This window comes from Tiliqua scincoides, chromosome 1 (assembly GCF_035046505.1).
Source record: "Tiliqua scincoides isolate rTilSci1 chromosome 1, rTilSci1.hap2, whole genome shotgun sequence".
Classification (NCBI taxonomy): Eukaryota; Metazoa; Chordata; class Lepidosauria; order Squamata; family Scincidae; genus Tiliqua; species Tiliqua scincoides.
The window spans coordinates 183918051-183933011 of NC_089821.1; the positions used below are offsets into that span (position 1 = coordinate 183918051).

The 14961-nt window shown below is 40.5% G+C and overlaps 1 protein-coding gene and 1 pseudogene across 2 annotated transcripts in view; one reads left to right on the forward strand and one right to left on the reverse strand.

Moving 5' to 3' along the window:
* ORC3 (origin recognition complex subunit 3) overlaps positions 1-11107 on the forward strand; it is a 52297-nt gene extending 41190 nt beyond the window's left edge. For both annotated transcript variants that reach the window (XM_066612583.1, XM_066612591.1), the window contains 4 exons: positions 658-799; positions 5150-5266; positions 10172-10245; positions 10531-11107. In XM_066612583.1, the coding sequence (XP_066468680.1) occupies positions 658-799; positions 5150-5266; positions 10172-10245; positions 10531-10636 (439 nt within the window). In that variant the 3' untranslated portion in view covers positions 10637-11107. The remainder of the gene's footprint in view (positions 1-657; positions 800-5149; positions 5267-10171; positions 10246-10530) is intronic.
* LOC136636631 (protein PTHB1 pseudogene) lies at positions 6544-9543 on the reverse strand (annotated as a pseudogene).
* Positions 11108-14961: the final 3854 nt, after the last annotated feature.

A 14961-nucleotide genomic window follows, 5' to 3' on the forward strand; every position in this document is an offset into this window, starting at 1 on the left:
AGGAAGAATAGAACATCAAGGACAACTAGTGCATTTAAGAAGCCATTTTAAGGATAAGAACAGGACTTGACAAATGATACACTGTTGACATCTAGTGGCATTAAAAATATTGCAAGGAAAAGGTTTATTTGACTTAAAATTTGAACTTGGAGTGCAGATTTCGGAGAGATCTGGAAATGGCAAGTCTTGTAAGTAATCCTGGGTGTCTCTGTTCTTGGTCACCTAATTATTGAGCATTTTCATCAGGTGCCAGTGGTGTGTGGAGAATTTTGTGTATCAGACATTTCAAAAAAAGGAGTCATAGTTGACTGTTTCTGAAATTGGTTGGCATCCCAACTAGTATCCTTACTGTCAGGAGCTCCCTCTGCAAATGGAAGCTTCCTCCATGAATAGAAGGAACCCTTCCGCAAGCAGAACGCTCCTTCTGTCCACAGATAAGATTCCTTTTGCAAAGAGAGTTCCTGACAGCAGAAGCACTAGGTGGGATACCAACCATTAAAATTTTTTATATATCTTCTGCATTTAGATCATCTAATCATGGATGTGATGCAATACCAAGCACAGTGGAAAGTCTGTGGACCTGCTGTTTGTTGACAGTTGTAGTAGGAGTTATAATTGGTCTCCTCCCTTAGCCGTTATTTCATGGTGCTTTTCCAGAAAACATCTTCTACCTGCAGAGATGCAGATCTTGCATGAGATGGTGTATTTCAGCTCCACTCATATCCTCCGTGAGCATCTGAATGCTGCTCCCCGTGTTGCTCTTCACACTGCTCTCAATGATCCATATTTCTACCTGAAGGTAAGAAATGGAGGGTCTTGGCAATACCCCTGTGACCTGCTTTTATCAAGTGCTCCCTATCTTAAGAGCTTCCTGCATTTAAAACAGGCTTTCCCTGTCTTCTGTCATTTGACTCTGTGATGAGTCCCCTCAGTGTCCCATCACTTGAAATGTGGGGAGATCTTTTCAAACTTGGTGCAGGTCATTGATGAGGTGTTTGATCATTTAATATTATCAAAATTGTGGAGCTGTGTGTGTGTTTATTATTAATGTATTGACAATATTTATGTTCTGTGTTTCCTGTCCTATTAAAGGCAGCATCAAGGCAGCTAACAAAAAAACAGTAAAATAATAATAAAACAAAATATTTATAAAAACAAGTTTAAATAATAACAAGAATAAAACCTCAGCGAGAGCTTCAAGGCATTAAAGCAATGTTTCCCAAGGGATTTGGGAGCACTGTAAGTTGTTGCTTTCTACTTACTTGCAGCCAGCGCTGAAGTCCTGGAGGGTCCGGGGGGGGGGGGGTGTGCAAAAGTGTTCAAAAGAAAAAAGGGGGACTTCCGGTTTTGTTGCAAAAACCAGAAGTGCCCTTTTCTTTTTCTTTATTTACACTTTTGCAGGCCCCCCAGAACTGCAGCACTGGCTGCAGGTAAGTAGAAAACCCCCCTCCCATCCCCAGCAGCAGTGTAATCCTGGGGGTCGCACTGCTGCTTTCCCCCTTCCCAGGTTGTAACTCACCAGTTTGGGAACCATTGCATTTAGAAAATTAGAGTCACAAAACAGCTGGGGGCATAGGGGAACCACTTGATCACTTCAATTAAAAGCAAGGCAAAAAAGATGTTGAATGTCCTCTTAATGAATTGCAGTTTGCCTATTTAGTGATGAGAGTGTCACATGGTAACGGTTTTAAATATTTAACTATGTCTGTTAAAGCACTTTTCTGATTTCATGAACTGAGAAATCCAGTCCCATGACTTATGTTACACAGTGTGTGAAGTTTTATGAAGTGCTATCCTTGATCCATTTCATTTTGGCTTCTGATTTGGGTTCAGGAGTGAAACAGCCATGATCTTCCTAGTTGATGATCTACCTTGAGATCTAGACATGGGAAGCGTATCCCTACTGGTTCTGTTGGACCTCTCAGCAGCATTTGGTACTACTGACTTTTATATCTTTCAGGACCACCTCTTTGGTTTGGACTGTGATGCCAGTGTTGTGCTGAATCTGGTCCTACCTGGAGGGGAGGGTGCAGAAGGGACTACTATTGGGCCCTACGGTCTGTAGCCTTTGAGGATTCCCATAGGAATTCCATCTTATCCCCTATTCTGTTTAAATATATTAGGGAAAAGTTGGGGGAGGTTATTGGGGATTTGGGCAGAGGTGTCACCAGTACACACCCACCTCTATCTACTACGCCATCTGATTCAGAAAATGTGACATTTTAATTTGGGGATATGAAGATTACCTCATATCAGATAACAATTTTCTTTTGCAAACTAGGCAAAAATTTTTATTTTTTAATGTTTCAACAACTTTTCCACAACTCAACAATAATCAGCCAACAACCCACTGGAGTGTCCCAACCCAGTCTGGGAAGCACAGTCTTATTTTACTGTGTTTCCCAAACTGTGGGTTGGGACCCACCAGTGGGTTGTCAGCTGATTATTGGTGAGTTGTGGAAAGGTTTTTGAAACATTAAAAAATAAAGAACTTTACAATCATCCTTACCTAATTATTACCACTTTAATTTTTTTTACTCTGTTGAGTAAAACAGAGTAGAGATCCACAAAAGCCAGATTGGAAAAATATTTATTTGCTCTTCTTGCACATTTATCTGATTTTTATAAAGACATAGGAACTTAAATTAGAAAAACAAGCTCAATTCAATTCCAGTATATTTGATGAAAAACCAAGTCTACAGTCTTCTGTATCAGATGAATTTCTTATGCACTTTGGGCAAATGTTTTGGGTATATGTGGGTAGCAATCTCTGCTGATCCAGTGCACTTCTAGTACTGAATTGTGTGTTTTGAAGGAAATAATTTTGCATAGTATGAGTTCAGCACAGTCTGTTCTTCCATGAATTATAAAACGAGGATAAACATTTTCTTGATAAATATCTAGCTATAACTACAAAGAGATGCAGACAGTAAAGAACCAACACATGATAAATTAACTGATACTGGTTCTCCTGGAGATGTAAGCCAGCAAATAGTTGTGGCAGTCTCCCAGATGAGTACTAAAAATGTATCAGTCCTTAAAGAATGCTACAGGTCTGCCCATTCTCATCCCACCAGCTTTTCATATGTGTAGCTGAAGTGTATCGGGTGGGCAGCATGTTTAGCACAAATCAAGGAAAGCATGCACATTTTCCTAGGACATTCACAAAGTACTTGCTCAACTCCCCACCCTGGTTCTACATTCAGTCACTAGTATTCCTCCCAGAACCGAGCAGGGCCATGTCAGGAAGCAGTGGCTGCAGCAAAGACACTGGAAGTGCTTGATGTTGTCTGAACTGGAGTAGCATTACTTGCATGGGGCTATGGTAAGCTAGTAAGGAATTGATGCATGCTGGTAAATGCATTTGTGTTTTTGTACTCTTTATTTTTAAGATTTCTACATATTTCTGTATTTTATTGCTTATCTCTAATGCTTTTATAATTGTTGCTTTTTATATTATTGTATGTACTATGTTGTTTTTGTTTTTTTAATGCTCTAAGCCACCTTGGATGCCCCAGTGTTGAGGGTATAAATATTTCAAATACATCTTTTTTCCTCTTTTCAAATAATGCGCAACCTGGAGAAGTTTAAACAAAATAATGTTTTATAAAAAATATTAAGAAATACAATAAGGTTTAGAGGTCTAAACTGAGATACACAAGAGGTATTACATTTGTCCTTATTGATGACGTAAGAGTGTCAGGACTGGCAGCTAAGCCGGAAAAAGACATTGTGTGGAAATCAGTCTCTGATGTATACAGCCAAGGTGGCTCAAAAGAAGCCACTTGCTATAGATCATTTCCTGACATTCTCTTTTCTTGAGCAACAATGCAGGAATGGGCAACCCAATCCTAAAGGCCACTTGAGCCTTTGCAGGTCCGCTACACCAGTTCTTGAGTGTTGTGCTGATTCAGGAGCTGGCTGTTCTGGCACAATGACGTGCACCAGTCTGGCAGCACTGGTTCCAATCCCTACGCAGAGGAGTGTAGTGCCAGGCAGTGCAGGAGGTGGGAGAGGGTGGCAGAAGGGACATTCCAGGGGTGGGGTGGGGAGGGGGCATTTCTAGGCAGGGAGAAGGCAGAGCGAAGTGATTGGGCCCAGGGGTTGGAGCACACACTATATCCCAACCTCTACTCCCAGGCCTTGGAGCCCTACCCCAGGCTGCTTGGATTTGCAGCTAAACAGCTGCCATAGATTCGAGTTGCCGCATGGGGCATGCTTGGGGTGTTACACAGTGTAAAGGGAAAAATATCCCCATATCCCAAAGTGACCTCCAGCAGCCTCCAACCTTCCATTGGATACAGTGCAGTTAGGATTTCACCCTTAATGGAGCATGTCCTACTTCTCTTTTTAGTAGCTAGCTTCTCTAGGATATGTACACCCATTGACTAGAATTCCCCTTTTTGGACCACAAGCAACACAGCAACTGAATGAAGAGCTTTGACTGAGGGAATGGTATTATCCTGCACACCCAACCTCAGTGCAGTCTGAGAACAGGATAGGGAAGGGAAAAGGCTTTACGCTACAATAGTTATGTATATGGAGCTAGGGAATATGCAGGTAGCATAGCACAGTGGAAATGAGCAAGATACTTGTCCTGAGCAGAGAGGCAATCTTCCAGTCCTGCTGGCAAAGAGAGTGCGTTGTGGACAAAGGGAGGGATGTGATGTACATTCAGAACCGTCTTGACAGATATGGCTCAGGCTTCTCAAATATTGGGAACTGCTCCATTGTATGCTTCAGTGCTCATTTGCCTGAAAGCAGTGTTGGCCATTGCCAAAATTCAAAATTGCATTAAGAAACCAAGACTGCATGTGTTTTCACAGAAAACTACTCCTTGGACTGTGTCTCTCTTTCTACTTGCAGCTGTAAAGCTCACTGTCAAAGCAGAGAATAAGTTTATTTTGTTTAAATGTCTTATATTCCATCCTTCCAGGTAAATGGTATGCTCAAGTTTGCAGATCAGTGTCTAAGAGGTTCAAGTTTCCTGAAATAATGATGGATATTATGAATGGGATGTCCAGGGGTTGCAAGTGCCTTAACATAAGGTGAACTTGGGTGGATGCTCTCATAATGACATCACTGACATGTAAAAGAAATGTATATTCATATAGAGTAATGCCTTTCTCATTATAATTTTATGTATCAGAATGAAGCCTTGAAAAGTGATGCAGGATGTATCTCTAATACAGCTCCCGATATCTGTATAGCATACAAGCTTCATTTGGAGTGTGGCAGATTAATTAACCTTGTTGACTGGTTAGAGGTATGTGAACAGGAATTGGTTCAGTGCTCTGTTGAATGCTTATATTGTTTTTGCTTTAAAGAAAGCTTGTTATTTGTTTCAACAGCTAAATCTGTGTTATGTAACACTGAAAAGCCCCCTTCCTTCATCTTCTTTCTAGGCCCACAAATCACAGTCAGTGTCATCTTCCCAACTAGTTCTAAGAGGAACCTTTTATCAGCACTGCTGGCGTTCTTGCATTCACTCTTGTTTGCAGCATGCACCTAAATGTAATTAAAGATCAAGGGCATAATTTTGTGATCACAATGTTTTGCTTGGATTTGGAGCCTGACTAAACATGCAGTGGGTAGTGTCAAAATGCTTAATGTTAACCATCAAATTAAAATAGGGAAACCCATAGCAAAAATTCCACTCAGGCCTATTTCCAGGCTCTGTGCTCTCACTATTTGATTGATTGATTGATTGATTGATTGATTGATTGATTGATTGATTGATTGATTGATTGATTGATTGATACCTTTATTGGCATAAAACAATTTCCAGGAGATAGAGACAATGGACAATGGACAAAATGCACACAGTAAAAACATGAACGTAATTAAAAAAACATCAAACATTATACTACAGTACTCAGGGCACAAGATAAAACGTGGGGGGGGGGGAATTATGGGTTATTCTATTTTAATAAATTATTGGGAATGAGAAACTAAACTCTAGCACAGTGTAATTCCTGTAGCTTTGTTAGCTACATTAACTATTATGCACCTCATCAATTCATATATGTTTAACTTTTCAAGTGAATAAAAGCTCTTTTAAATGAGCAAGGCTACAGTTCTGGAGAAGCAGCAGGCAATGAGTTAATATCTTTTCTAACAGGGTGAAGGTTTTGCTGACTGGGTATGAGATAAAGTCAACAAAATTCAAGTCTACTGCAGTCAACAGGAAAATAGAAAGAAAAGTAGAATTTAACAAACGAAAGCATAAGAAATCCACAGTAGAAAATCATTACTTGGGCAATTGTTCACTTTGTTAAGATCCTAGGCTGTATGAAAATCTATTGGAGCTCACTGCTGCATTTGTGGTTTCTCTTTAGTGCCATATGTACTCTAATTAGGTACAAAGTGGTGGTCCAGGCTGGAGAAATTTGCCATTGAGTGAGGCTTCTGAGAAATACATATGTCATAGATACATCGTCTGGCACAAGCGCAGTCTGGTTATAGTTGGCACAGTTGGCTAAAATTGAATCAATACTAAAGGAAATCCAGAGAATGCCAACAGAAGTAGTTTACAGAAATAGTTCAGTGACCATCAGGTTTTGTCTTCTGTTTAGGAAGGTGCCTATGGATGGTAAATGTTGTTGTGGGCTCTTGCAAAGCAGATCTTTCTTCTAGGTCAGACTCTGGAATGGTTGTACAACCACCTAGTAGAGCTGCACTTTGTTGAGCATCAACGTCCATACTTAGAGACACATGACCACCTTTGGGCAATCGATCATAGAGCAAGATTATATGTTTCTGCAGCCTATTAGTATCCTTGGGGATACTCAACTGATTGGTAAGAGTCAGAGCATGTTCTTTTGAACTCTTAGACAAACATGTTTTCAGCAAGTGAGAGACAGAAGCATCCACATTTTCTTCCAAACCCAGCTCTTGAGTATCCTATATAAATGGCAAAAATGTGGCTTCCAGAATAGCAACTTGATCAGCATTCAGCTTCTGCCACAGGCTAATCAGGAGAATTACCAGCTGGGTGGCACTTTTTAACTTTGTGAACGCCTGGAACATCTTGGCTTGGTTTTCCTCCACTGCATCTGCTAGAGCTATTATCTGTCCGTAAGTTCCTTCTAACAAGGTGTCCGGATGTTGAACTAGAGTTTTATCTTTAAGTTGTGCCAGCAGATGTTGTTCGATAGCTCTAAACTGTATGGCTCTTTCAGATAATAGTTACTCATATTTTGCAGCATTTGAGCACAACTCAAAATGATGATCAGTTATCTCAAAATATTCCTGTAGAAGGACTGGGCCAGAAGAGCTACATGTGAGGTCTTCGCCGCTTTGCTTTTTGAAGTGTTCTTTAAGCCTGAGAGAGAGCTCTTTCGCAATTAGCCAAATATCTTCTAACAGGTCACTTTGAATTCTGTAACGCTGTGATGTTTTTGAAGCAGGTAACGTCACCCTTGACCCAGCTAATAACTGGAATCCTAAAGCATTTTGTTGATCTCCATCACTCTGATCAGCAGAGTCTGGAAAAAGTGTAAAAAGGCTGACTGGAGGCTTGTTGGTGTCAATAGTTAATCTCTGATTTGCAGTTTTTGATGGCTGAGCTAAAAAACATACTAACCACAAGGGTAATCAAAATCTGCACTGGGCAAATGTTGGTATACCTGTTGGTATACTATATGAAACTAAAGCATTACCATTCAGATCCACTGATGAGCAGTTCCTCTTTAGAAAGGCAGAGAGTGCCACTGTCTTAGATATAGATGAATCTAATTTGAGGATAAACTTGTCATGAGTCAATGCTAATGAAGATTGTACATGCACTGATAATTTGGTCTTTAGTGCTGTCAGTTTACTCTCCTGTGTGATCTTTACTGTCACTGAAAGAACCACCTCTGCTGTTACTTCAGTGTCAGCAACTTAAGATACTGAATCAAGATCAGACAAAACTTCCACAAGAGCCAAATCTTCATTTTATTTATTTATTCATTCATTCAGGTTTAGGTAAAATGTCTTTGGTTTTTGTGGCTGCTTTGATTATTTTCTGAAGTTTATTCATTTCAGCATCATAGTCTTCATAATTTATATCTTTAGCTTCAACTTTGGGAGCTTGAAATAAAGGATCTGTACCAAGGTGAGAGCATTGTAGGTGATCATCATCACTCAGTGTGACTATCGCACCTTTCAAATCTCTGCTTCTCCCAACTGTTAATTCGTGTAATTTTCAACATTTATCTTGGAAAGTTCAGGGTCATCCGGAGAAACAATCACATTGGACCTTAATGCTCTTCTGTTGGTTGTAACAGTTGGTTCCAACAGGGGTTGAGGCCCCTCCACAGAGGACAGTCCCTTATTCTTTAAGGTCTCTTTTGACAGATTGTAAGCAGAAGAACTAGAGGTAGGCAGGTGAACACTAGCAGTAGATGACTATTTGATATCTTTGAGGGGAAAAACCAAAGATACCAGTCGTGTGATCATAGTATCTTGTTCTTCAGGAGGTAGGAAACCAAATGAAGATAGAAGTTTAGCATCCATCTCATCTTCTGTCATACCAGGTTGGAAGTCAATCTTATCAAGTTCATCATTAGAAATTAGGGGGGATGACTTAACCAGAGTGGCAGGAGGCTTTGAGAGTTTTACATTAGTCAGCTCCATTGGCGAGGATGGATCTAATGGTGCAGGTTGATCTAATAGACTCCAGAGGGTTCCAGATTTCTCATTTGAAGTCCACCTTGGATTTTCAATTGACTCTTTATGGCCCTCTTCTTTCCTCTTGAGATTTGGAAGAGCAAGCTTCTGCAATGAGGAATCATAAAAGTGTCGTTGCAGCCTGATCCCAAAGCCAATTAACTCAGGAGCCTGCATAAAAAGCAACCTTGGAACACTATTCGTGTGAAAGTAAAGGAGAAAACACTCCTGGCTTCCCATCCTGGGCAGTCTTTCCAGCTTCTGGAGATCTATCACTGAAGGAGCTTTCCTGAGAAGAAATGCAAGAAGTTGTCCAGCCCTCCATTTGGTGGACCAATCAATGTATTTCCCCCTAAAGGGGGAGATATTGATGGCTAGGCTCTTTGTATCATAAATAAGAGTGACAGAGTCTTACAGAAGTCTTACAGAAGCTGTCTGTAAGATATTACCATCTGGCTGCACATCAGGAGTAACCCTTCTATTTGTAGATCTGCTCTCCCTATCACACACCAAGGGTTTCAACAGGTTGTCTGGCTCAATGTTTTTATCCTTCTCCTGAAGCAAGTTTGTAATACACTCAAGCTGAGTAGTTATTAACTTAAATATCTCAGCCACGAGGAAAGTCTGGTGTATTAAAAAATCAATGTCCTTATTTTCCCTAAATTTATTAACGCTTGATAAGCAACTAGCCACCTGGGTAACGTTAGGGGAAGTTTGCCTTAAAGAGCCCGGAGTCTCTGTGAGAACAGCCTCCATATGGTCAAAGCTGTTCTGCTTCTTTAATGGCGACTTTGCTGGTATAAAGAAATCATCAAGCTTGGATTGTTCGCTTGCTGGTAATAACTTTTCTCCTTCCTCACCCTCCTGAAGGTAGGTCCTCTTCTGTCCCATGATACTTCTATCACTTTGTTTTCAGTTGGAATAACTTACAATTAATTGTCTGTCGCGTGCCAAAGAGTCTTCAGATGATTGTAGCCAGCCGCAAACTCTTATCACTGTTTTCCCTGTGTCGAGGTCATTCTGGTTTTTTTCTGTTCCTCTGTGCTATTCTTATAAGACAACACCTGGCAGCAGATGAAAGAAGCTTCTTCTGCTCTTATTAAGGAGGAAAATAATATTTAAAAGGCCTCGTTGCTCTCAGAGCTCTTCACAGAGCATCTGTATCAGCTGCCGCCGGAATCGGACCACTATTTATTTGTATATTGCCTTCAGGCCAGAGGCCTTCCAAAGCGATTTACATACTCTTAAAAAAAATTTACAAAATGACTAGGTTTTGTCTTCTGTTAGGCCACAGGGCTGGGGGACAAGATACAACAGCCTTCTCTCCAGCCTATCTCTTCTGGTAGTTGCTGGCTTCTGAGGCAAGCATGATGTAACTAAACCTGAGGACAAACTTGGCAGCAGATGACTGTAATAAGGAATGATAAATGCTTTCGAGTATCAATTTTAATCTGAGAGCCCTGTATGAATTTTGTTGGACATTTATAAAATGTATAGTAACTGTGATGTTTTCTCTTAGGCTTTCTCAATAGTTGTAACAGCAGCTGAAGACCCAAATTCCACGGCCAAGGACCAGGTAGATGATATTATCCAGTATCCTTTTCTGATTTCTTTTTGACTTTAAAAAAAATCCAAAGGAAATTCCCTTGTTAATGTAAGCTGAGGACAAATAAAAAAGGTTCTAAGTAAACATTTCAGAGAATCTCCCAAATGCATTAAACAGGGCTGATTTTATATGGGGAAAACCTAGAACTTGTCAAATGTATTTAAGAATTACCAGAATTCATTCTCTATTTGGGAAGAAAACCCATTCAGTCAGTTTGTGTGTTTTCCTTTGGTGGGGAAAAAATGTATTTCTTCCTTAACTGAATTCCCAAGCGCTCGTTTCATTAGAGCAGTTTCTGAACTAGAACTGCTGGGATTCATAAAGCCTACCAAACAGAAAACAGATCATGTGGCAAGGCTGACATGGGGGAGCTGCTAATGCCTATTCCAAAGAAAGAGGAAGCCATTCCTTTAAAGACAGCTAACAGAGGAACTCTGTCTTCTTTCTGTAACACTGACAATAAAAGGAATTGAAAATGGCCTTTTTTTCTCTGCATCACAACCACCATTTTAAAGGAAGAATGCTGTTAATGTATTGTAGTTTTCGTCAGCTTGATGCAGTTCCTGTGGCTCCTGGTTGTCTTTTGGCTGGTTTACAGGTGCACCTGAATAAAACTATTTTCCTAATTTTCAGTAGTTAATGTTTTAATTAACGCTATTAATTTCTCTAAGATAGTGCAAATAAGCATTCATTGCAAAAGATAGCTAGTATTGTCAGAATACCACTTGAAGCAAGCTAGTTTTCATACAAAGAAGGCAGATGGCCTACTGCTGCCTTGAGCTCAGTCTAATGCTATGTTCTTTAAAGTATGGGTCACGACCCACTACTGGGTCAAGAGATGCATTTCACAGGGTCACAAGGTCAAAATACATATATACATCAATACACACTGAACAGGTGTATTTTAAATTTGTTGTATATTTTATTTGATTTCTTTTACTATGTAAATTATTGTGAACTACGCCTGTTGAAAAGCAGTATATATTTATTAAGAATCTCCTTAAATAGAGAACATTTTGACCAAGTTAAAAGCTTTTAAATTAGCTTATCTGTTTTAGAGAACATGTCAGACATTTTCAGACAAAGCACAGGAATAGGGGTTGTGAGAATATATGACACCTGAGGCTCATGGGAAAAAAATAGTTGAAGAACATGGTTTCTGCAAGGCCTAAAAACTTGAAACCTTTATCTGCTTGTATAAGTATATATAACCTTTATATGCTTGTATTATTCAACCATATTGAATAATTTGATTTGTCTGGATGAGATGCTATATTTGTACATCCTTTTTCTTGTTCTACCACAGCTAGTCTTTGAACATTTTACTTTAATCTTCATTTTTCACTTGGCATGATGCATTTAGGCTGCTGCAAATGCTTTTGCTTGGGAGAAAAAGGTAGGTAGCTCACATACTTTAGAGCTAAATTTAGAATAAAACCTAAATGAAGGAATTTTAGCTGCGCTTTTTAATCAGACCTAATTTACAAGTAAAATAGGATTAGGCGACAAAAGATGCTGTATGTAGTGCTACCAAGAAATAAATGGTTCAAAATGCAGCTGCCAGGTTAACTGATACACAGTTCCACTGTGCTAGTTCCCAGTTAAGATTAGACACTACCCAAAGTACTGGTTTTGATTTTTAAAGACCCAAACAAATATGGAACCAGGGTATCATGAAAGGCTATCTGTTGCCATAAGAGCCTACCCCCACACTCAGGTCCTACACCAAGGCACTGCTTTATATTCCCTAAAGGTCCCTTTCTGCTGAGCTTCATCGCAGAACTTGAAGCTCTTATAGACAGCTTTTGGCATCTAGAAGCTCCTGGTGTTAGTCACTGTATTTGTAGGACAATTGTTTTGGAAGCTAGTTTGTGTAACAACGCACACTTGTGAGATGAGGCACTGTACAACTGCCTGTAAGTTAGTGACTCTTGACCTTAGGAGAGAAGTTTCATCAATCCAGCAGCTGCTTGAAGGGGGAAGTTGCTGGGTATCTGCTCAGTTCCTAATTGCCTTAATTGGTTTTATTAGATAATTTGTTCAATATAGGTAGGCCTGGATATCCGTGGGGGAATTTGTTCTTGGAGCCCTGTGGATACCATGGATAATGAAACGTGGTTTTGGCCCCTTTAAAACCTCCAAGGGCAACCAGAACTGTGCTCCAGTCACCTTTAGAGGGCTTTGTAAAGCCTGCAGAGGCTGCATATGTCCACCCCCTGGCCTCTGCAGGACAGCCCGTGGACAATATATATCTGGACTTTCAGAAGGAGTTTGACATGGTCCCACACCAAAGGCTACTGAAAAAAACTCCAGTCAGGGACTTAGAGGACAGGTCCTCTCCTGGATTGAGACCTGGTTGAAAACCAGGAAACAAGAGAGTGGGTGTCAATGGGCAATTTTCACAATGGAGAGAGGTGAAAAGCGGTGTGCCCCAAAAGATCTGTCCTGGGACCGGTGCTTTTCAACCTCTTCATAAATGACGTGGAGACAGGGTTGAGCAGTGAGGTGGCTAAGTTTGCAGACGACACCAAAATTTTCCAAGTGGTGACCAGAAGTGATTGTGAGGAGCTCCAGAAGGATCTCTCCAAAACGGCAGATGCGTTTCAATGTAAGTAAGTGTAAAGTCATGCACATTGGGGCAAAAAATCAAAACTGCACATAGAGGCTAATGGGTTATGAGCTGTCTGTGACAGATCAGGAGAGAGATCTTGGGGTGGTGGTGGACAGCTTGATGAAAGTGTTGACCCAATGTGCAGTGGCAGTGAAGGCGGCCAATTCTATGCTTGGGATCATTAGAAAAGGTATTGAGAACAAAACAGCTAGTATTATAATGCCATTGGAAAAATCTATGGTAAGGCCACACCTGGAGTATTGCATCCATTTCTGGTCACCACATCTCAAAAAGGACAGAGTGGAAACGTAAAAGGTGCAAAAGAGAGCGACTAAGATGATTACTGGCCTGGGGCACCGTCCTTTTGAGGACAGGCTATGGCGTTTGGGCCTCTTCAGCCTAGAAAAGAGACGCCTGAGGGGGGACATGATTGAGACATACAAAATTATGCATGGGAAGGATAAAGTGGATAGAGAGATGCTCTTTACACTCACATAATACCAGAACCAGGGGACATCCACTAAAATTGAGTGTTGGGAGAGTTAGGACAGACAAGAGAAAATATTTCTTTACTCAGCGTGTGGTCAGTATGTGGAACTCCTTGCTGCAGAATGTGGTGATGACATCTGGCCTGGATGCCTTTAAAAGGGGGTTGGACAAGTTTCTGGAGGAAAAATCCATTACGGTTTACAAGCCATCATGTGTACGTGCAACCCCGATTTTAGAAATGGGCTATGTCAGATGCAACAAAGGGCACCAGGATGAGGTCTCTTGTTATCTGGTGTGCTCCCTGGGTCATTTGGTGGGCCGCTGTGAGATGCAGGATGCTGGACTAGATGGGCCTATGGCCTGATCCAGTTGGGCTGTTATGTTCTCTGGAGGCTTCAGAATGGCCATTTCAGCTAAAAAGACACAACTTATGGTTTCCCAAGGAAACTGGAAATGACATTTTTAGGCCTTTTAAGGCATTCTGAGGTCCCTGCCTTAAAAAGATATTAAAACATCATTTCTTATTCCCGTGGGAAGTTGTGCCTTTTTGGACTGAAATTGGTACTCTGAGGTATTCCAAAGCACTGCCCTGGAGGACTCAGGTTGAACCAGATCCACCTGTAGCTATAGGTGGGGCCTCTGGAAATTTAATTGTTTTGCTTATTCACACTGAGGCAATGCCAAACTACTCACTATGGTGAAAGGATTTCCAAATTTGATTAATAGTTGATAAACTACAGAATGTGAAAGCAAGTTGTTTACTAGGAGGGCTTAAAAAAGTTTAAATTCATCTGATTCCACAAAAAGCTACAGGGTACAGGGCAAATGAAAATATTTTGTCTGGAAAGATTAACAGGAATGGTTTTATGCTTCATTTGTGCTAAGGCCCAAGTCTAACTACTGAAAATGAAGACAAGGAAGTTTACACATCTTATTTCTCTAGTATTAAAAGCAAGTTGCTTATTTAACCAAGTAGCTTCCTTCCTTCATTTTACATGCAAAGATTAAGGTTCCTACAGGAAAAAATGGCATGCATAATAGATAGCCCAGTAGCATGTAGTGGAAAGATTTGCTATTCCATAGTGACAGAGTTCCTACAGGCAGTTATCCCTTTGCCCGTTCAGGCAAGAATTTAAATGTTTCAGGAAGTATAGATCTTAGGCTTTTCATACACACATCCATAGTTTACCCAGTGAAGCTCAAGACATCCCCCACATTTCACTATTTCTAAGCAGCCTACCTATAGTTGCTAGATATACAAGCAGAGGTCTTGGAAAAGTATTTACTAAGTAATTGTGTTCAGTAAGACTTAGGATTACAGTCAATCTTACTCATCAGAAACAAACACCTCTGACACTCGTGGGCCAAACAGACAGCAGAAAATTGTAGCATATGCTTTCAGACCATCTTCTAGGTTAGTGTCAAAGTGCTTGATGCAATTTTCAATATACCAAATACTGCAAGGTACTGAGCCAGGGTGGAGAAAAAAAACACTCTGCTCTTCTTCACAGCAGAACCTTCTGTGCAATGAGAGCATTTTGCTTCTGCCATTTTCTGACACTGACTTTCAACCTTTTTTTGTCTCACTGACAAGGCTCTAAAA